Here is a 23,593-nt window from a genome sequence, read left to right on the forward strand (position 1 = left end):
CTATCCTACATTGAATGCTCAGGGGTTATTATATCCTAAGTGAGAGTTTATCCCTAATTTATTATTTTGTTTTATCTATTTTTATTAAATTTTTTCTCTTTCTCTGTTTTTCTTTATGGGGTGTAAGTATGTCTGTAACTATGAACCATGTTAATTTGTTGTTCAATTCGTATGTTGTGGAAAAATTGAAGACTTTCGAAAAATCTATAAAAATATTTGAATAATAAGAACGTAAGCAGAACTAAGTAGATTTTAGAATGAGTAATGATCCCATTAATCTAGTGACAGTACATGTTTCTGTCGAAGGTCTGTGAATTTAAGCTAATTATTCATTAATGAAAAACAAGCCATTGTCATACTTGACTTTGTTGTTTGTGTGACTGAAATGTAGGCAATAGCTGTTTCCATCCAAAAATGTGAATTAAATTTTTTTGCACAACTGGAATAAATTGCATAAAAAATATGCAAATAAATCAGTGTTTCCAGGCGACGAGTTGGCGCAGTAGGTAGTGCTGCCGACAAACAGCAAGAAGGTTGCTTGTTCGAGCCTCAGCTGGGTCAGTTGGCAATTCTGTGTGGAGTTTGCATGTTCTCCCCATGCTTGCGTGGGTTTCCTCCGGGTGCTCCGGTTTCCCCCACAAGACCAAAGACATGCTGTGTAGGTGAATTAGGTAAGCTAAATAGTCCATAGTGTATGTGTGTGGATGTTTCCCAGTGATGGGCTGCGGCTGGAAGGGCATCCGCTGCATAAAACGTGCTGGATAAGTTGGCGGTTCATTCCGCTGTGGCGACCCCAAATTAATAAAGGGACTAAGCTGAAAAGAAAATGAATGTATGAATCAGCGTTTCCAGCTTCCTGATTAACTGGTGCCAACTATCAAGAGTAAAAACAGAATTTACTGCGGTAGGAGAAGCTACATGGATCTTTTCTTTATTTAATAAATGACTTCCTGCAGATTTCAGTTGCTACCCATATTAAACACACCAGAACCAATTAATTAGGACCTGAACATCACTTGATAATTACAGGTAGGTGTGTTTGATATAAGTTGCAACTGAAATCTGCAGGAAGGTGGCTCTCCAGGAACAGGGTTGGCCACCCCTGTCTTATAACAAATCGCTTTTAATGCTCAAACTGGAATTATCACAGTAAATGACTCTCTCAAATTTGACAAACCTGCCATTTTGAAACAGAAAACCCAGAGTTTCTCTCATTTCAGGGTTTAAAATACTTTGCACTTAACCTCCTGTTTTGAAACAGGGCCCTGATCACATGTGATATTGTTTTAGAACTTCAGTTGCCTATTGGAGAAATGACCAGGAATAATAAACAGCAGAAAACGGACACACTATTTGCTCTACAAACAAGTGTGTTCATGACTATACACTCAAAGAAAAATAATTAAATTAGAAAATATGACTTTGCAACATCAAGCAACATTAGACATGTGCCCAGTATAAGATTCTGATGGTATGAAAACCTTGAATAAAAATATCTTGGTTTCACAGTACTGTGATTACTGCTCTAAAATATATTCTTTTAAATGTCTGGGTAAAAAAAAAAAATTGTTCCCCTTTGAACATAATATTTTCAAGAGTTCACACTTAGCCAATGATCTATCAAAGCTTGTTTGGCATGCTGTCCCGGGAGAGAGCCCCGAGCTCAAGGGATCCTCGAGCCCGGGGCTACCCCCCCGTTCGCAGAGCTGGAGGGGAGCCTGAGCTCGGTGGATCTCAGAACTCCCCGACTGCAATAGCTAAGGGAACATCTGAGGAGGGGCTAAAGTGTGCATGGTTCTTAAGCGTGATGTATGTCTTTAGATGGTGGGAGGAAACCGGAGAGCCCGGGGAAAACCCACGCGAACACGGGGAGAACATACGAACTCCTCACAGAAACTCCCACCGGCTAGGCGAACTAGGCCAGTGGTGTTCTTGCTGTGAGGCTCTCAGTGCTAACCACTGGGCCACCGTGCCGCCCAATCAAATGTCAAGGAGGAGAATAGGGGAGGAAGGGGGGTTTCTTCCAAACGAAGATAATGTGGACTGAAAACTGTGGTTCTTTATAGTAGCTTAAGGCTCATATGATTGGAAGATAATGATTAGCTAATACGAGACCGACCGTGATAAATCATAAGCACGTGATCCTCTCGAAATTAGTTTATAAACAAACTTCACTTTTCATATGAGAAACTTTTAAATATTTTGGAGCTGTAAACATGTCAGGCTGAATAATTCTAAAGAATCATTGATTTCTGCTGTCTTTATTAGTTTCAAATACTCAGATTTCTAAAACGGAATTTTTAGATAGAAAAGGCATCTTTGGATATCTTTTCTGCTGGAGATACTGTTGTCCTAAAAAACATAAAACTAAATGCAAAAAAAAAAAAAAAAAAACTTGCATATACATAGGAATGGTACAGCAGAAAATATTGGTGTTTTTTTTAAACCTCAACCTTTTTCAAACCACGCTATACCTTGTAAACTGTTATCGTCCAATGCCTAAGCAGCTGTTTTTAGGATCTAAATACTTATTTTTTAAAAAGCAAAAAGATTTCAATGGCGGCACCTGCTGGTACATGAAGAAATTGGTCAATACTGACGAACTTTACTCTCAAATGTTTGCATATCATCAGCATGCTCAGGGCCGGAGTGGGACTCCTTTTCAGCCCTGGAGTTTCAAGCCTCAGACCGGCCCACCTCAGTTCAAGACTGACTATATTAAAATAAGGTAATTGCCAAATCAGTTTCTAATTACACTATCACGTCTTTTTTTTTTTTTTTTGAGAAAACGGCTGCTTTAGAACTTTACATGTTCTAAACCCTAACAGTATTATATGTCTTAACATTTAAAAAATATATTTCTCAGACGAGGACTAAACCCGAGTCGGAGGCGTCGTAACCTAATGTGCTAACCACTGGACCACAACGACTATACACTGAAAGGTAACTCATCTGAGTTATATCATCATTAACCTGCAGGCTGCGTCTGGCCCGCGAGAAAATAGATAAAAAGAGCAGAACTGCGGTAAAAAAAATGAATAAGAAGACTGTGGTCAAGTAAATAAATTAATTAATTTAAAAAGTGTGACTGCTGATGTAACAGGTATGAAAATTATAATTCGCTTTAAGTATAGAATTACACAAAATATGTATTTTATCTAATGTGTTAGTAAGTGTACCTGAGGTGTTTGTTAGTGTGTGTCTTTTCCTTTAAATTTCTAAGGGAGCTCACGCTGTTTAATTTCCTGTTTTGCGCCCCGCCTCTTCCCTTTCTGCACTGACTATGCATGGGAGAGGTGGGTGTCTGCTAAGCTCCAATGAATCTTTAATCATCTTTACTTTATAAATAACTTTTAAAGCTAGTTTTCATGTTTAAATAATATTTATACCTTTATTTTTCACATATATTTCATTATTTTTGTGTTATCACTTAAATTGAGGTTTTGATTAACTTTAGCCTAACTGAAGCATGTGAATGTTAAATGCATTGCACTTTACTTTTAATAGAAAAGCTGTAAGGGCGAAGACACACAGTAAAAGCTGTGCTTTTTTGATTTATTCTCAGGTATGTTTTGTCACTTTGTTAATATTGTTTGGAGTTTTGTTCTATTTCTCTCTCCATCTCTCCCCTTTCTGCACTGACTGCGCATGGGAGAGAAAAGCTGTAAGGGCGAAGACACACTGTAAAAGCTGTGCTTTTTGATTTATTCTCAGTGAGTAAAGAGCCGTCACAACTGCAGATCTCCAACTGGTTATTCCTTAATAAAACAAATGTGGCAGGAGAGGTAATTAGTTGCCTAGTGTCATTAATTTACGGGTCCTTTTCTCTGTCCTATCACAATACGGCATACGGGCTATAAAAGGAGGGAAGCATTTGCTACCTGGGATGCGTCACTTGATTAGTTGCTGCGCCGTGAACGCGCTTCATCACTTCCCACACCTGTTGAGGGCGGTGAGGGGTTTTGATCGGGCTGGAAGTTGCTTCGCCTGAATTGTTTGGCTGCAATCGCCAACGCTAGAACGCATGTAAGGACTGGAAAAGGTTAGCAAGCGTCTGTCTCATGTTTTGGTTGTCGCGATCGTTTTGGAAACGCTGTGTCCGCTTTTCTCAGCTGCAAGAACCAGATGCAGGTGCGCGACTGTTTGTTGGCTGTGCCGGCTGTTGACTGAAATGTACGTGCTATCTGCCTTTTGAGTGACTGATTGAACCCCGATTCCCTTCGGTGAGCAGTAGGTAGGTGTTTACATGTAGTTGCAAATGGCTTCTAGCAGATTTTGGACTTTATCATGACGATTGACTTATTTGTTTAGGCTGGGTGGCACTCCGCGAGGGGAGCTCCGTCGGGCGCTCTGCGTCCGTGTGCGGCTACAGTGCTGTCCTGTTTCCCGTGTTTTTTTTCATGTTTTCTTAGATTTTGGTCTTTCGTTTTGTTTTCCTAATTGTTTCTTTTTGAGTTCTGTTTTTGGTTACACAAGGATTGTTTAACTTATTTTTGTTGGTACATTTTATCTATCTTCGTTTGTTTGGGTTTAATTTTCTTTATAGGATAAATTTATATAGTGCGGCTGGATTTATTTGTTTATTTTTATTATTTTGACTTATTCATCCAGCATGTTTTGATTTTTCCTTACATTTTTGTGCTTTTTGTGTAAATCTTTACTGTTGTATTTTCATTATTATTGTTTCATTTTTATTTTCTCTTTAATTAATTTGGTTTAAGATTTAATTGTTTCCTCCCTTTAAGGTGGAATTTAGTTGCTTTTCTTCGTTTTCATTTATCAACTATTACATTTTTTTGTGTTTTGTTTATCTAATAATTTACTTGTGTAAACTGATTAATTTTTTTGTTTAATTGCAGGGCAGTGGTCCGACTTTTCGGCTGGTGACAGAGCCAGAGCTCCCTGGGGTGGGAGGCTAATTTTATTGGACATTTTAGAATTTCTCACAGTGTGTAGTGATCACTGTGTGCTGGTTTGTGTGTGTGGGTGCTCTCTTATTTTTTACACAGTGGATTGTATTGGGTTTCACTTGCCTGAAGTATAGCCTGGCCACTTTCCCTAACGCTGGCGAGCTCTGGCCCTGGGGCACCTTCATAATATTACAAACTGTCATGTCAATGTCGTAATATTGGTTTTAATCCTGTTTTTTTATTTTTGAGATTTGTAAATAAAGAAATCTATTTTTGTACCGTGCCAATGTCTCTGACTGCAATTTGGTGGAACGAACTTGTGCGTGCCTTTTATATGGGTGGTGCGTGTATTTAAATTCTATGGGTGAAATTCCCAAGGTGGCGTAGTCGGGTAAATCATTAATATTGTCAGATTGGAGGTCTAGCTCCATCCGCCCACCTGCCACCCGTCACACAAAGAAAACACAACGCGAACCGGTTGCACTGAGAGCAACAGATTCTGGAGATAGGGACACCGGCCCTCGCGGCCAAAAAACGGACCGGCCCACAGGGAATTCTCCCGGTCCTCTCGATTAGCCAATCCGGGCCTGAGCATTATCAATTTCTTAAGCAGCAAAAGTCATTTTTATACTAGTTTGTTGGCCAGTTGTAGTCAGTGCAATGCTAAACGTTATTGTTCCATTATAATTTGTTCGTTTTGCCTCATGTCGTCCCACAACATCATCATATAGTTTAGAATACTGTACAATGTTTTATAACAATTCATTATTTTAGTTTCCATTTTATTTAGCATATTTCAAATCAAAGTCATCCACGTTTTCTGACATACTTTAAATCAGAGTTTCTACAGGTGTCATCAAGTTAAATTTAAGACTTTTAAAGACATTTTTAAGACCATTATGAATGAAATTTTAGACTAAGGAATTTTTCAAATGCCCCAGATGAAAAAGATTTTTATTTGTTTTATATTAAAAAAATATTATAATATAAAATATTTAATAATACAATAATACATCAATAATAATAAAATATTTCAGATATTTCTTAGCAAAAGATCTTAAATATTGTGTGAAAACAAGAGAGCTCAAATATAAACCTTCTTTAAAATGAAAAACAAATGAACAAAAGTTTTAAAAACTATAATAAACTAAATCCATGCACAACAATCTGTCCAGGTCAATGTCCTTAGCAGTACTTACCATTATGATAAATAGAGTTAAAATGTCCTTTTTTTAATTAAAAAGTTGAAAGTTTTATTAAGATGGATTGTTGGGGATTGTGTGGGTTTTGGCCAGATTGGGTAACAAAACATGAACTAAGGAAAATAAAGACTTGTTTAAAAAGATTTAAGACCTACAGCACAATATTACAGTAAATTTAAGACTTTTTAAGGCCTGAATTTTTGATTTTGGAATTTACGACATTTTAAGACTCCGCGGAAACCCTGTTTAAACACAATAGCCCTGGTTATTACTTATAATAATGTAATTCTAACTCAGATAACATCTGTGAGAACTAGTAACAACTACAAAAACATAACATGGTTTAAACCCATAAAGAAGTTGAGAAAAAAGGGAATTGTGATCATTGTGACATTTGCAAATGGAAAGTACTGAGCCAACACCATCAAAGTAATAGCAGATATCTTCTATGAGAATACTGTAGGTCAAACATCGTCAGCTCAGTTAAACCTTTTTTTAATATATTGTTTTTATTTATTTTAGCACCAGTGCTCAAGGATGCTTTACAAACAGAAAGAGAACAAGAAAAGCAATAATCTTGAGAGGGTAGTGAAAATAGGAGACTAATAATACATAAAATAATGACAAAAGACATGAGAACAAGTGATGAAAGAAACTCATTCCTGTCTTTCAATGAGTGCTTATGTGCATTTAGGAGAACTAGGCAGCACACTCAGGGCTGCAAGATGGATTTAATTTAGTATTCTTATTATTAAAATATATCTTAGTGAGGATCAAGTGACTGAGTTGGTGTTTGAGAATAAAAACCAACCTGTTTGTTCATGCAGATCTTCCTGTTTGACTGTGAATGTTTCTTCAATCTTCACATCTTCACTCTCCTCTTTAATAAACGCCATCTTTATAACAGTGTGGAGATCAGTCGATTCAGCAGGAGTTTCTCTCTGTGTTTGAACACTTTATCCTGTTTAAAATGAACAAAACATTTAAAATGTGGTTTAAAATAAATAAAACAATGAACAGAAACAAAATTACTTCTCTTCAACACTTGCTTCAACCGTTTCTTTATATGAGAGTAATTAACAAAAAGAAATCAGGTAAGTCTGAGCAAGAAACAATAGCCACAAATGAGCTGTTTAAAACTAGTACTCCATAGCTTATATATAGTGATGTACACTTAGAATGGAATGGCATTATGCTAATTTATAAACTAAACCTTCATTAAACACTTACTACACACATTTCTGTTGCTTTTTTCAAACAATAGCCCTCATTACTGTAAAATAGTACTTCGTTGTATAAAGGGTAAAATAATATTGTCAACAGCAGGTATATAATTTAGCATCAGATGAAAATCCTGAAACTTTAATCAATGGTTTTATATTTATGTAAATGTTTTAAAACAAACCTTTCTCCAGCTGAATGCAGCGCAGGAGCGGCGCAGCCTTATGACGTCACACGCCACGCCAAAATAAAAGTCTTTTCTTTCGTTTAGTTTTTTTTGCCACTTACTGTTGCAGTCATGACTTATTGATACATTTCTACCTCGTCTTCTACTTTACACTTGCTCTCTCTCTCTCTCTCTCTCTCTCTCACACACACACACACACACACACACACACACACAGATGTTCAGTATTTGAAGTTGATCAAAACCTTTAATCTAAACATTTTGAGGGTCATTATCACTATAAAGTGTCTTTGAGACATCAAAATAAAAAAATTAAGTTTAAGATTTTTATTTTAACCACAAAATTGTTGTATTATTTAGACATTTGACTGTAAGAAATAAATGTTAGTCAAGCTCCTTCACTTTTTACAAATAATCTACAAGCAGAAAAACAGTAAACAAACCTCAAATTGTGTCAACCCTGTCAAGGACAAATTTAAAGTAGTATATCTTCATTGCAGTGTGATTATTAAATGTGTATTTTCAGAAAGGTCATGTGTCCCTTTACCAATCCAACTTTATAGATTATAGAGAAAATCTATTTGTAATAATGAAATAATAGACAGTTGATTTCCCAGTAAAATATACAATTGTTGCACATTCTTTTCAAAATAAAACACAAGATCTAAAATATTTTATCAAACTTTCCAACAATATTAACCCTTATTGATAAATTAAGAAATCACACAATATGTTTTGCTGAGGTTATAAATAATTTGTTCATTTTAATAAAATTTGAATATGACTGTAAAACAAGATGACAGGGTGGACATTGGCGTGACGGTGTACAAAGGCTTTATTTAGTCAACTAAATATGGAGGAACATTTGAAAAACAACAGGTACAACAACAAATATTAAAGGGTTCATATAAAAGGATTGTAAAAGTTTTCAAGAATTCAACTTCTGTTTTCACCAATACTGCAAACCATTGAGCCACTCTTCTGTTATCAATTAGCTTTTATCAATATGCAAATTAATGGGAAAATAAACAATTATTGTCCTTCAAATGAAACTAAAGTTGCTAATGAATGTTAATCTTTGTATTGTACACTGCATTTGAGGAGTGAAGGGAATGTTGGAGACAACTCAAGTTAAACACTTTACAGAATAAGGTAAATAATTAGATCAGATGTTCACATAAATGTAGAAATAATTAAGACTGTATTTTTATTTCAGTCAATGAGCTTCATTATATGGACTTTAAAAGATTATCCTATATAAATACTGAGACAGATATTGCCAAAAGGTTTGTCTTGTCCACTCATGTATCGCATCTACAGGTGCAGTTTGTGTTTGTGTGTGTGTGTGTGTGTGTGTGTATAAGTGTTATAACATAAAAGCATTAACTAATTAACAATAAAATATTAAATAAATAAATAAGGTGTCAATAATAATGCATTATGTCGAGGGATTTGTGACAGGGTGGACACTGACAGAGAAGACATTTTTGGCTAAAGAGAGCATTTATTCAACACAGTTTGTTCCTGCCGCTGGTAAAGTGTTGCCTAGTGATGGTGAAATGAAGCTTTCTGAACCAGTGAAGCGCTCGACTCAATTGTATCGGAAAAAGGTTCGTTACTCGAAGCTTTCTAAATCAGAGCTCAATGAGGACCTCTTCTGGTGAAAGTGTGGGAAATCACTGTGCTGCAATAATGTCAAATGTTTACAACTGACCAACTCAATCATTCATGTAGTAATACAACAACAGTAATATAAACAAATTACTCAATTACTGTAGGTTTTACACATAAGGTATGTTATATTACACCATCGATGACTGTAGTAAAATCCAAGATATTCAAAACTATTTACATTTATCATATTCCAACCAGTCCTTCACCCACCCACTCGTTCCAAGCAGGGATCGAACTAGTAATTCCTGCATGGGAGGCGAATGTATGTAAGCGATTCTTTTGGGCTTCACTCGCCAGCTGGCCTCCATTAAACACTATACTTCGACATGAAGGGGTTTTCTTTAAAGATAGTTGTAAAAATATACACTAATACACTTTAGTGTGATTAAAAACCTTTTTACTATAAATTACTATTGTATTTTAATTGAATTACTGGTGTGTGGGACTGGTGCAGTGCTGTGAAACAGTAGAAATGCATGTAATCGACGCCTAATCTTTTGCTGTACACTTTACTAACCCATGAGGGTGTTTAAACCTTTGATTTAAAATGTGAAGCAGTCACGTGGGTATAGGCGATAGTGAAGCTTCGGACGTCACTGATCATGTGATGATGGCAGAACGAATCAAGCTCCTGTACACTGCTTCACTGCGAGATGTATCGTTTTTTTTAAAACATGCTTTGAAGCCTCGGCGCACAACGTCACATCACTAGTGTTTCCTTATTTAAGCTCTTTGTACACAGTTTATAAGCTACATTTTAATCTCTGATTTTTTTAAAATAATAATTACTATTTCACTATGACAGGGTGGACATGTTAAGCTTGACAACATTCAGTTTCAAACACAACATGAGGAAAAATAGCAAACACAAGTGTAGATAGTTACTGTGAGCACAGCAGATGTTTTCACCTCCTCTGAAGAAAAGCAAAATGGGGAAGAGGATGCCAATGAGTACATCAGAGGGGTCTTAAAGGGGCATTTACCACATCATGACAGGGTGGACAGCAATTTCAAGGACACGTGCAAAATGATTAATATAATATTATGTAAGTAAAATAAAAGTTATTAAATTGATTTTGTTAAACAACCTGTTAAAGACAATGAGAATATTTCCAAATCTTTTTAATTTAATCTAATTTACCAACATTTTAGACTTTTAGTTGTCTGAGCAGTGTGTGGACATGGCAAAATCACATCCATTCAATGAAAGAATGCCGCAAAAATTTACAAAAACATATTTCAAAACACTCCTAATTCTACCTGCATGTGTGTAAAGGTTTAACCAATATCAAAACATCAGAGTTTCTTTATAGCGCATTATGTCCATATAATACTGTTCAATCATGGGACATAAAAGGCACTTTTTAGTGATAATGGCCAAGCTAGTGGAACAAAAACATGAAGTAGTAATGAGTACTTTTATACTTAAAGGGCACCTATTTTACCCATTTTCAGCATTTAATATAAGTTTGTGTCTCTAGAATGTGTCTGTGAAGTGTCAGCTCAAAACACCCATCAGTTTATTTGTTATACCTTTTAGATTTTCTGCTTTACACACTTAGTCTTAGTGGATTAAACAAGTTTTTTTAAATTGTCTTTAAAATGTTTAGAGTAAAGGTTTTGTTTTATTTATATATATATATATATATATATATATATATATATATATATATATATATATATATATATATATATGTATGTGTGTGTGTGTGTGTGTGAGTGAGAGAGAGAGAGGGAGAGAAACAAAAGAAAAGACTTTTATTTTGGCGTGGTGTGACGTCATAAGTCGGCGCCGCTCTTGCGCTGGATTCAGCTGGAGAAAGGTTTGTTTTAAAGCGTTTACACATATAAAGCGATTGATTAAAGTTTCAGGCTTTTTTCATGCTGTTAATGCGTAATGCTGCTGTTGACAACATTATTTTAACACTTTATACTGTGTAGTATTATTCTACTCACAGTAATGAGGGCTATTGTATGAATAAACTAAAGAAACAGAAACGTGTGTAATAGGTGTTTTAATGAAGGTTTAATTGATTACATAGCATAATGTCATTCCATTCTAAATATAAATCATGCATGAGAAACGGAGTAGTAGTTTTCATCAGCTCATTCTTTCTAGCTCAGACTAAAGTTGGTTTTGTATTCACATATTCGTTCATTTAGAAGTCTCTATATTGTTTACCATGTAACTTTGAATATTCGATTTGAATCAGCATGGCAAGTATGACAACTAAACAACATTCTTTATTGGTTTGTGAACAATGTTGTACTTTGATAGTCATTGGCTGCTAATAGGATTTCACTGTTTATAGTTAAAAAATAATACTTTTATGAAGTTATATTATTAAGGGGAAAGTCTGAATGTGCGAATATAAAACCAACTTTACCTCTATGCTTGGACATACCTGATTTATTTTTTGTAACTGTTGAAGCAAGTGTTGAAGAGAAGTTATTTTATTTCTGTTCATTGTTTTATTTATTTTAAACAGGACATTTTTATTGTTTTGTTCATTTTAAACAGGATAAAGTGTCCAAACACAGAGAAAAACTCCTGCTGAAGCGACTGATCTCCACACTGTTATAAAGATGGCGTTTATTAAAGAGGAGAGTGAAGATGTGAAGATTGAAGAAACATTCAGAGTCAAACAGGAAGATCTGCAGGAACAAACAGGTTGGTTTTCTTTCTCAAAAACCAACTCCGTCATATAGAGGTAAAGTTGGTTTTATATTCGCACATGCGTTCATTTAGAAGTCTCTATATTGTTTACCATGTTACTTTGAATATTCGATAGGAATTAGCATGCAAGTGTGACTTCTAAACAACATTAGCACTGTTTATTTGACTGTGAACAATGTTGTACTTTGATTAGTCATTGGCTGCTAATATGATTTTGCTATTTTGAGTTTGCAGATAATACTTTTATTAAGTTATATTATTAAGGGGAAAGTCTGAATGTGCCAATATAAAACCATCTTTACCTCCATCTCAGTTTATTCTCATTCAGATATATTTTAATAATAAGAACACTAAATTAAGTCCATCTTGCAGCCCTGAGTGTGCTGCCTAGTTCTCCTAAATGCACGTAAGCACTCATTGAAAGACAGGAATCAGTTTCTTTCTTGTTACTTGTTCTCATGTCTTTTGTCATTATTTTTATGTACTATTAGTCTCCCATTTTCTCTACCTTCTCAAGGTTATTGCTTTTCTTGTTCTTTTACTGTTTGTAAAGCGTCCTTGAGCACTGGCGCCATATAAAATAAACAAAAACAATACAAACATTTGTAGAATATTATACTTATATCTTCATCTTTTCTATCTTTTGTGTGTGGTTTGTAAAAGCCTTGCCCTTGTCTCGTGCAGGTCTTTATCACAATGTCTGTAGTTGCAACTTTCATTTTCTCTGTCTCCTCATAAACTCTGAGGGCTCTATTTTGACGATCCATGCGCAAAACGCAGGGCGCAAACGCTTTCAGGGCGTGTCAGAACTTGTTTTTGCTAATTTAAGGACGGGAAAATCAGCTTTGCGACATAGCGCATGGTCTAAAAGGGTTGAGTTTATTTTCTTAATGAGTTGTAGGTGTGTTTTGAGAATAAATCAATTAGAGTCTCATCTCCCATTCCCTTTAAGAGTCAACTGCGTCGCGCCAAGAGCGCATTCGCTATTTACAGGACGCAAAGTAAGTCTAAGTGGAAAAACTAAGCATTTCACAAGCAAACAGTAAACAGTTTTTTAACAGAAAACTGTTAAACAGAGCATCTACTGCGTGACAATCAGAGATAATGGATCTACATTCACATTCGCTCTTGGATAGGGAAACCTTTACGCACAGACATCAATTAGCCAATTAGTGTTAATCGCAAATATTCCTTTCAAAACTATTTCTAAATTCAGTTCTAATTTCCAGCAAACGAATAAATGAACAATAATAACAAAATGTGCTCAAAAACCTGAGTTATATCCTAAAACACATGCTGTGCCCCATATGGTCTAAAACCTGACAGGTGGGCAAATCTAAGCTTGTTTTTAATAAAACAAATATAAATATGGATATAATAAATAATACTGCTAATAATAATAACATTATACAAAAGCAAATTGTTATGAATGAACTGAAAAAGCCTCCCGAGATGAAGAAGACATAAAAGCAGTGGTTTTTCATATTTATGTAGGCTAGAAAATAATGTTTTGTAATATTTTAATCCTTTATATTTATATTCTAAATCTATTCTTATTATATCCTATATATATATCCTTAATATAAAATTTTTTTCATATGTAAAGATATTCATTGCTCTCTTGTGCGTATTAAGAAGTGTGTAAGCGAGGCGCAGCTCTGCGCCGGAGTTTAGACTAGGTTTGTTTTGGTCTAATGAAAAATCTATTATAGTTTCTCTAAATAGCAACGCGCCAGCAGTGCGCCTTAGAACGCCTCCCTTTTTAGACCAGAACGCCTATGGGCGCACAAATGAGCGCTAATGCATTTGCTGTTTAAACAGCGTAGCGCAATGCCTCAAAACCACTCTTGCGCCAAGCTGAAACTAGCAAAAGACTACTGCGCCGCGCCACACTGCGCCGGGTGTATGATAGGGCCCTGAGTCTTTTTTACTTTACTTCTTTACTGTAAACATGACATCGTCTTCATTTTGTGTTATGTGGATGGCAAGTGGCTTAAACGAATCCGGTAGTCCTCGGAGAACCATCGCTATGGTTAGTCCATCACTCATTAACTCTCCAGCATTCCTTAGAGCTGTAAAGTTGTTTTCTGCTCGTATCAAATAGTTTGTAACGCTCTCACTGTCACTCATGTGCAGCTGAGTCAATGCTGTGTACATGTTTATTATGCGTGGTTTACTACGTATGCGTGGGTTACTACGTACGTATTTTTAGGGCTTTTCTCCCGTTATCGGCAGCATCGTGTCTACCAGTGATAGGCTTATATCATCGATCAGTCTTATCAGTTTAGCATAAAAATCAGTGATCTTCCATCTGTCCTCATCTAGTTGCTCTGCTTCAGCATTAGTAGGCTGATGCAATATAGTTTCTTTTAGCTTCAGAGTGTGTAAATATCCTAGAAATTTGTCTCCCATAGCTCGAATTTTTCTTCTGATCCATCGAACATAAACTGCGGCGCTAGATATCCTCCCGCTCTGCTTACCATCTTTGCTAACTTTGCACCTGAATACGATGTGTTAACTTCGCTTTCTTAAAAACGATCACTTGTCTCGCTGCTTGGGCCCATAACCTGTTGAGCTTGGAGTGCGTAGCTTAAGCACTAGACAGAACGAATCGTTTTATCAGCGTCTTTTATTACTCACTTTCACATGCTCTCTCTGTACAGCATGAACATGAGACGGTAACACTTCTGCTTATCAACAGTATAACGTGGAGACTAGGGCTGCAACAACGAATCGACTAAATTAATAAAAATAGATTATTAAAAGCGTTGGCAACGAATTTCATTATCGATTCGTTGTGTCGCGCGACCAGGAGACATTTGATAAGGAAAAAAAAGAACACGGACTGAACAAGGCCTCTCTCCGTCTCTCGCGCACTGATACAGAGTTCAGCGCCTCAAGAAGACAGAGATGATGCGGAAGAATCACTACAGAATTCTACAAAGTCCCTGGTGCTGGTTTCTTTGTGTCTGGCGCTGAGCCAGAGAAAGACAGCGGGGTTGAGCAGGTTTTGTTTTCGGTATTCCTGACACTGATAGACGGCATTAACACATAAAACTCTTACCCTAAAAAGATCTAAACTACTACAAAAAGACAAAGCAGGTTATGTTTCACAGCTGTCTTTTTTATTTATTTTTTTTGCTCGATATTACGAGCACTGCTCCGTTTAAGCAGTTGCAATATGCGCTGAGCCAAAGAGCTTGCGCTGAGGAGAGCTCTCAGTAAGGGACTGTAGGAAAAGTGCTGCTTTTTTTTTCGAAAACAAAACCAACTAGACTCCGCTAAAAGACGTGTCATATTATCACAATTATGCAGCATTTTAACTGCCTAATACTTCATTTATGTTTTAAATATGTAAATACACACAAGTACTAGTAAAACAATACATTTAGAGTTTGTAAAACACACAAGAAAGTCTAACAATCCATTCAAATATAATTTGCCGATGTGTTTATTCATATCAGATACGCATTACACATTATGAAAGTAACTATAAAGTTGAATCTACGCTTCTCTAAGTTCACCAGCCACTTACTTGCATGTATTTTGGGAGTAACTTGATGAATGAATGTACCTGCTGAATCCTGCGTGTTCTGCTTTTATGAATGAGGCAGCGGCCGCAAGTAAACATGGAGACGTCCATCTCACGTTATAAATCATGATCACTTACACGTTTATGTGAATTGGAATATCAGGTAGTTGATGGCATGATGAGCAAGTGTGTGAATGTTATTTTTCTGGATCCTTCATTTTTCTATCTGTATTTATGTATAGCTGCACTGCAGAAAACTTTTCTTCTTAGTCATTTTGTCTCGTTTCCAGTTCAAATATCTAAAAAAATCTTACATCAAGACCAGACAAGAAAAATGGCATGAGTAAACAAAGTGATGCTGTTTGAGATTATATCTTATTTAGATAAGTTTTCTCACCCCATTGGCAAATAATTTAGCTTGTTTTAAGCAAACTATCATTAAATTTTGAGGTTAAGTGAGTTCTTATGCTATTTCATGTGTCTAGTATGTATCTTCATTTAAAAACATTTAGATATTTGGATTAAAAACAGTTTATTATTATTATTATTATTATTATTATTATTATTATAACAGCTCAGGCATAATCTTTTTTGAATAAAGGGTTGGAAATTAAGGCTTTTCTTGTTTTTTTAAATTTGATTAATCTAAAAAATAATCAACAGATTAATCGATTATTAAAATAATCGTTAGTTGCAGCCCTAGACGTTAAACACGTAAACAACATGACGTCATCGCTACAGTACCGTAATAACTGAAACATAATTATGAACCCTTCAGTGATTAATATTAATACAATGAGCAAGAGTGCCAGTACTTTAACACAAATAATACGCGGTTATCACAGGTAATCCATAATAGACACAGTGGAAAAAACTCGCACCAATGGCACGCTCGTGCCTGGATCCAATATTATCGCTTAAACAGATAAGAGGAGAGGAAATCCAGCGCAACAGGTCAAATGTACAAAGTGAGAGAGGCAGAGATGAAGTCCTAGTATTGCGACATCGCGCATAGGAGATGAATGACGTTAGCACGTAATAACCGGTTATGATCCATTACTGAACCAATATCGATCATTTTGACAGCCCTAGTAACGAGTAACGATGCAGCACATTAAAAGTTTATCGGAGAATACTGCCTTTTAGTACGCAAGTACAGTACATGACCTTTTTTAACTAAAACATCTTTAATATTCACCAGCATCTTGGTTCACAATCCTTTCCAAACATCACATCTGAACTTCCACAATTTGAAATTTTATTCTCCTCTTTTCAACTCCCTACAACTTCAGAAATTTCTAATCTTATTTCCAAATCTAAAGGCCCGTGCACATCGAGACGTTTTTTTTTGCGTTTCCCGTCGACGTTTAACGCCTCGTGACTAAATAAAGGGCGTCAATGTGATTGTGCACACCAACGCGAAAAATGCCCTCGTTGATTTGCGTTTTTTTGTTTTGGCGCACGGCGTCAAAACCTTCTCCACTAATCAGATCTGCACTTTAGTTCACTTGCACGGAGCTGCTGAAGTTACAGTAAACAGCACCTGGAGGCGCTCAAGCACAAAACTGTCAATGCGAGCGCACATTGAAGAAGATGCCCAGAGGCGATATGAACGTTGAGCTGCTTATTGCTCTGTGAACACTAATCATTTCTTCATCACTAGAGCAGGAGCTGCTGCTTGAACCATCCATGCTTGTTCGAGTCACCAGTAAATTTAGCAACAAGCGTGTGAATGTCCGCTCCTCCACTTCTTCTGTGTTATAAACGGGTGTCAGAAGCTTATAGTTGTGTAGCGCCATCTAACGTCAAAAGAGTGATTTAGCATACTCGTCTGCTTGAAGCCAGTAAAAAGCGCTTGGGATTGAACACTGAAAAACGTCTCGTAAAACGCTGACGATAAACGCAAACTAAAAACGTCCCGGTGTGTAGGAGCCTTTAGTCATCTTCCTCTCATTTAAAACCTCTCCCCACTGTTCTGGTTAAAGCCTGTCTCCCTTCCCTCATCCCTCTCATTTCAGCCATTTCTCACTCTTCTCTTTCTACTGGAACTGTTCCTGCTTCCTTCAAAACTGCAGCAATTACTCCAATACTCAAAAAAAACCTGGTTCAGACCCATGTAATTTTTAATAATTTACGACCTATTTCTAACCTACCATTTATTTCTAAAATCCTTGAAAAAATTGTAGCAACACAACTCCAAACCCACTTATCTCAGAACAACCTGTATGAACAGTTCCAGTCTGGTTTCTGCCCACTCCACAGCACAGAAACTGCCCTGGTTAAGATCACCAATGACCTTCTTATGGCAGCTGATTCTGGACTAATATCTATTCTCATTCTCCTCGACCTGAGTGCAGCCTTTGACACTATTTGTCACAGCACCCTCATCAATAGACTATCCACTCTTGGCATCATCAATACCCCACTTGACTGATTTAAATCTTATCTCTCTGGCTGCACTCAGCTCATTCAACTCAAATCATTCACTTCTCAGCATTTTACAGTTTCTACAGGTGTTCCCCAGGGCTCAGTCCTGGGGCCCCTGCTTTTTATCATCTATCTCCTTCCACTTGGTAATATTCTCCGTAAATATAACATACAGTTCCTCTGCTATGTGGATGACACCCAGCTTTATCTCTCTGGCAAACCCTCTTCTTGTTTTCCACCTACATCCCTTACAGTCTACCTTAACTCTTAACTACCTCAAACTAAGGGTGCTTTCACACCTGTGAATCGATTCAGTTGTTCCGAAACAGAGATTACAAATGTTACATTGTTGCTCTTTGCTCTTGGAGCGGTTCGCTTTCACACTGCAAAGTTTCTAATCGGACCAAAGAGCTAAAACAAGTCACGTGCGAGTAAACTCTCCTTACATTGGTCAGAGTGTCAGGGTTTATTTTGCAGCGTCCCGCTCAGCTGTCAGGAGAGGTGGTGGTTTGGTGGTGATTGACAGGGTGGGCGCGTGATGTGTCTGAGGAGAGATGCGGTGGGGAGGGGTGTGAAGGGTGCGCGACGATGCCTATTTGAGGACCAGGAGGGAGACGCGAGATTACCGGGAGATCATCACTCTTTTGCGGGCATCCGGAGAGTCGCGAAACTTCCCGCCATACTCATAATTCTATCTTCATATAGCCGTATGCCTATTACATATCCATAAAACACTGTGATATAACCGCGCTCGGATCGCTTTCTCACTGCAATCGAACCGCTCCAGGGTTCGTTTCAATCGAGCCGAGACCACCTCATTCAATCGATCTCGGAGCGATTACTTTGGCGCGGAACAGAGCGCGATTGCCCTGTTCACATATGCCAAACGAACCGCGCTAACTGGGCAAACGAGATACGTTCCGAAACAAAAGTGTAGGTGTGAAAGCACCCTAAGTAGTTAAAAAATTAAGGTTTTGCTTGTTGGTACCAAACCAACACTCTCCAAAACTGACAGCTTTTCTCTTTCAATTGACGATTGTTCCATCTATCCCTCTAAACAAGTTAAGAGTCTGGGTGTCATCCTTGACAGCACCCTATCTTTTGATTCTCACATCAATAACATCACCCGGTCTGCTTACTTCCACCCACGCAACATTAACAGACTCTGCCCTTCTTTTACCCCTTATGCCACTGCTGTTCTCGTTCATAGCCTTGTCACATCTAGTTTAGATTACTGTAACTCTCTTCTTTTTGGTTTCGCTCATAAATCTCTCCGTAAGCTTCAGTTGGTCCAGAACTCAGCTGCCCTTTATGCAGTTGCTGTACTGGTATGTCTCATGTCTGAGAGGTAAATATTCAGCTGTTTGTTCGGCTGTTACCTCAGAACGTTTTTTTCTGATGCGTTTACCAGTCAGGCACAAAATGAACAAGTATTCCCTGTCTGCTTTACAAATGTTAGAAAAACATTTAGTAATTATGAATGTATATGAATAAAAATAGGCCATTTACAGCTTTCGAATTTGTGTCTTATCAATATGACCAAAATGACTTTTATGAAAAATTTGTAAAACTCAACTGACACGGTTTCAATTTACTATAACTTCAATGTTAAGCGGCTTTGACTCAATTTACATTGTAAAAGCACTAGATAAAGATGATTTGAATCTGCTTAAAAGTGTACACGTTAATGGACCAAACATAATATGATCTGATTTATTTTACATTTAATGTGCATCAAAGTTACAGTAGCCAATGTTTCCATTGTCTTTTCACTTTTCAGCTTTTGATGAGAGTTTTAAGACTTAATGAAAACTAATGTTTTATTTATTTCAGACATAATTGAAGAGAATGAGGGGAGTAAAGAGGAGGAACATCATGTCAAAATGAAGGGAAAAAATTATTTACAGACTTGTATTTTTAAAAGGAGAGACAGAAATCGTTTCACCTGCACTCAGTGTGAAAAGAGTTTTGGAAGAAAATACATTCTTAAGATTCACATGAGGAGCCACACTGGAGAGAAACCATTCACATGCACTCAGTGTGGGAAGAGTTTCAGCCGCTCATCATCCCTTAATAATCACATGAAGATCCACACTGGAGAGAAACCATTCACATGCACTCAGTGTGGAAAGAGTTTCAGTTACTCGTCACACCTTAATGAACACATAAGGACCCACACCGGAGAGAAACCATTCACATGCCCTCAGTGTGGGAAGAGTTTCAACCGATCAGAACACCTTAATGGACACATGAGGATCCACACCGGAGAGAAACCATTCACATGCACTCAGTGTGGGAATGGTTTCAGCCAATCAACAACCCTTAATATACACATGAGGATCCACACTGGAGAGAGACCATTCACATGCACTCAGTGTGGGAAGAGTTTTAGGATTTCATCATCCCTTTATCGACACATGAGGAACCACACTGGAGAGAAACCATACACATGCACTCAGTGTTGGAAGAGTTTCAGCCAATCATCATCACTTAAGGAGCACATGAGGATTCACACTGGAGAGAAACCATTCACATGCACTCAGTGTGAGAAGAGTTTTACCTGCGCGTCAAACCTTAATCGACACATGAGGATTCATACCAGAGAGAAACCATTCACTTGCACATGAGCCGCGGTCACACTGGACTTTTCTCCACATAGACTTCCTTTCATATGCACGCAAATGTGTCAGATCGGAGACAATTGTGCGTCAAGTTTCGCAGTTCACTGCGTTGCAAAGTTCAAGCTTGGTGAACTCTGACCTGCAAAATCGCATCACTTGACTGTGTGAGACCAATCGAAGATCAAAACATGACCTCTCTGGACAGAAATTTTAAAAAATGTACCAATCGCTCACTTTTTTAAAATGTCTAATCATCTTGTTTGTTCACACTGGAGAGAAACCGTACAGATCTGATCAGTGTCTACAGAATTGGACAAAAAGTTGCACACATGACATGAATGCAGCACAACATTTTCTCATGTGCACAGGATGTTTGATGTTTGAATAATGTTTGAAAAGGCTGAGTGACTGTATACTGTTTTCCAACACTCCTACACTGCAGTATGTGGGGTTGTAAATGTGTTGCACTCCTCGCGTTTACCGTAAACACAATGATGACGACTGAGAGAAGAACAGTTTCATAAACATCTGGCAAACAGCACCTCTGCGGCTTAAAATCTCTCTTTGCAAGTGATTGTACTGGTGCGGATACATCTGTACTCTACTCTCCAGTGTATTCATGTAGCTAGTGTTGTTTTGGGTGATGTTCTCCGTCTGACTCCCTGAATGAGAAACATCCCTGGGAAGACACCGCACATCAATGAAGGTGGAGCTCCAGGATAGTGATGGGAAGTTCAGATCATTTTACTGACTCGGTTCTTTGAGTCTTGTTCATGAAGATGAACGAATCTTTTTTCGAGTCATTTCGTTCATTTGGTTCAATTTGGCAAAATATTATTAAAATGTTACGAATTGCTTCCAAACACATCTACAACTAGCCCAAAAGGTTGATCACACGACAAATATGTCATAACTAAAATACTATAAGGAGAAAATAATTCAATGTTTACCTGCTCTTTTGTCTATGAAGGTATTGTTGTCTCCTTGCTCAGCTCACCTCTTCATGTCTTCAAATGTCAGGGGTTCATTCACGTTACACTGACAGTCACATATAATCTTAACCAATGCACAGTCTGAGCCGATAGGAGCCATGATCGTTCGTTGTTTACGTGATAGAATGACTCAAACTCGAGGAGTCGAGAGATGAGCGGTTCAATTCTTTTTCCGGCTCTAAACGCATATAATTGGCCCGTGATGAACGAGTGACTCAGACCTGATAGAGGACTCGAGAGATGAACGGATCAATTCTTTTCCGACTCTAAAACGCGTATGATTGGCTTCTGCCAATGTGAAGACTTGAAATTAACGATACCACCTGCACAAATGTACGCACGTGCGGATGAACGAATCACTCCCTGAGAGGACTCGTAGTTCCCGAGTCATATTGAAGATTCGTTCTAAATGAACTAATCGTTCATGAACGACCCATCACTACTCCAGGACCGGTAGTTTGCAGTATACCAGGGCCTCAAGTTTAGAAAGCCCATTCAATTGTCCTGTGTTGAATCTTTTATTAGTAAAGTTTCTTTACCTTTAGATTCAAGATTTTTTCTGGTTTACTACATTTACTTTTTTGAGTAGAATACAAACTTGATGAATATTTGATGATTTAGGCAGAGCGACAGGTATTCAGTTTTACAATATTACTACAGTGTGATGATCCCATGGCTCCAGATTGGAGTATGTGGTAAATCCTGATTGGATGCCTGCATTACTCCTTAATGGGTATATGAAAGTTGTTGTGCTAGCTACCCCAGGACCAGTGGTTACTCGGTAGTCCTCATGTCAAGACCTGCCATCTTATTGACTTTAACCTGAAACTGCTCGAATTTCCGCAAACTGACTCTCAGCAGTCCGTCACCTCGGTAACCCAGGACAACAGCCATTCACGAGCGTGTGAATCCCAAAGACGTCATCTAAGCGAGTCAACACCCAATCAGGAGCACCATGTTTCCCCAAGGCCAGCCGACGAGGGAGATTCGACTTCGGCAAAATGGGCACAAGTAAAACAAACTAATGTTGTCTCTTGCTGATTGGTGCAGATTGATCGTAAGCAGTTAAATATAATATCTCTGCTTTTGTGGTTTCTCAGGTGTTATTCTAAGATCTTGCAAGAAGTATTATAATTAATTTGGGACGTTGTCAACTCATTTTGCATCCTGTGAACTGTCTCTCTTTGTGTGTGAGTGATTGTGTGTGCATTTGTTTGTTGTTTGCGTATTACGTAGTTAGTTTCATGTATCGTAGTGTAGCTCAATAAATCTTTGTTCTCATTTTGTAAGAACTGTGTTCTTGTTTATGTGCTTCTAGGTCATTGCCTTGAGTTGTAGTTCTTGTTACCTTGCTAAAAGTTAAGCCAATACCGTGTTTTGTTATCGTTGGCCATGTAAATAATATTAACAATATTGGTAAGATACGAGGTCTTCTATTTGCAGGACAAATGGTAGATAAAGTTTGAATCTTTTAATCTGATTCAATTGAGTCGAATCAATGATTCGAATCTTCAGGATCCGACTCATTGAAATGAGCTAATAAACCCTGATCGATATTAAAAAGTAGGTTGATCCCCTACACTAGCGAGGCTTTGAAAAACTCTCAGGAAGGGATGAAACGTGACAAGAAATCCGTGGCACGATCCTTTCAACCTGGAGACAAAGTGCTCGTATTTTTACCTGTTCCAGGCGCATCATTGTCAGCCCGTTTCTTTGGTCCATACGTGATTAAGAAAAAAAATGAGTGAAACTGACTACTTGCTGTGTACACCCGATCGCAAACGATAAACCTGTTTGTCATCTTAACATGCTAAAAGCATATCATGACCAAGAGCTGTCAATGGCGAATGTTCCGTCGCAGACTGCGGGGCCCGCGGTCTCTTCTGTTGCATTAGCCGCTGATCTAACATGTTCGGAGCTTTTGGAAACGGATGCGGATGATGTTAAACTGAGAAAAACTTCCTAGCCATTTGCCAGGTTAGACAATTCTGAGATTTTAAAAGATCTGCACTCTCATTTGAATCACTTGACTGTGGAACGAGTTATGGACATTATAAAATTAATTTCTGATTTTAAATGTCTATTCGGTGATGTACCTACTCAGACCAATGTCTTGAAACACAACATTAATGTAAATGGAGCTCGTCCTA

The 23,593-nt window shown here is 37.5% G+C and overlaps 1 protein-coding gene and 1 long non-coding RNA gene across 3 annotated transcripts in view; both read left to right on the forward strand.

Moving 5' to 3' along the window:
* LOC147845268 (uncharacterized) overlaps positions 1-23,593 on the forward strand; it is a 143,731-nt gene that overhangs the window by 5,167 nt on the left and 114,971 nt on the right. The window lies entirely within an intron of this gene.
* Positions 10,983-22,732, forward strand: LOC108183347 (uncharacterized). Of its 2 annotated transcripts, none has more exons than XM_087250512.1 (3): positions 10,983-11,017; positions 11,716-11,905; positions 19,664-22,732. In XM_087250512.1, the coding sequence occupies exon 3, from the start codon at positions 19,714-19,716 to the stop codon at positions 20,455-20,457; it is 744 nt and encodes a 247-aa protein (XP_087106638.1). In that variant the 5' UTR covers positions 10,983-11,017; positions 11,716-11,905; positions 19,664-19,713; the 3' UTR covers positions 20,458-22,732. The 2 variants fall into 2 exon arrangements, with proteins under 2 accessions (XP_087106638.1, XP_087106637.1); XM_087250511.1 differs by having other exon boundaries at positions 11,716-11,865.

This window comes from Danio rerio, chromosome 4 (genome assembly GCF_052040795.2).
Source record: "Danio rerio strain M-AB ecotype USA chromosome 4, GRCz13ab, whole genome shotgun sequence".
Taxonomy (NCBI): domain Eukaryota; kingdom Metazoa; phylum Chordata; class Actinopteri; order Cypriniformes; family Danionidae; genus Danio; species Danio rerio.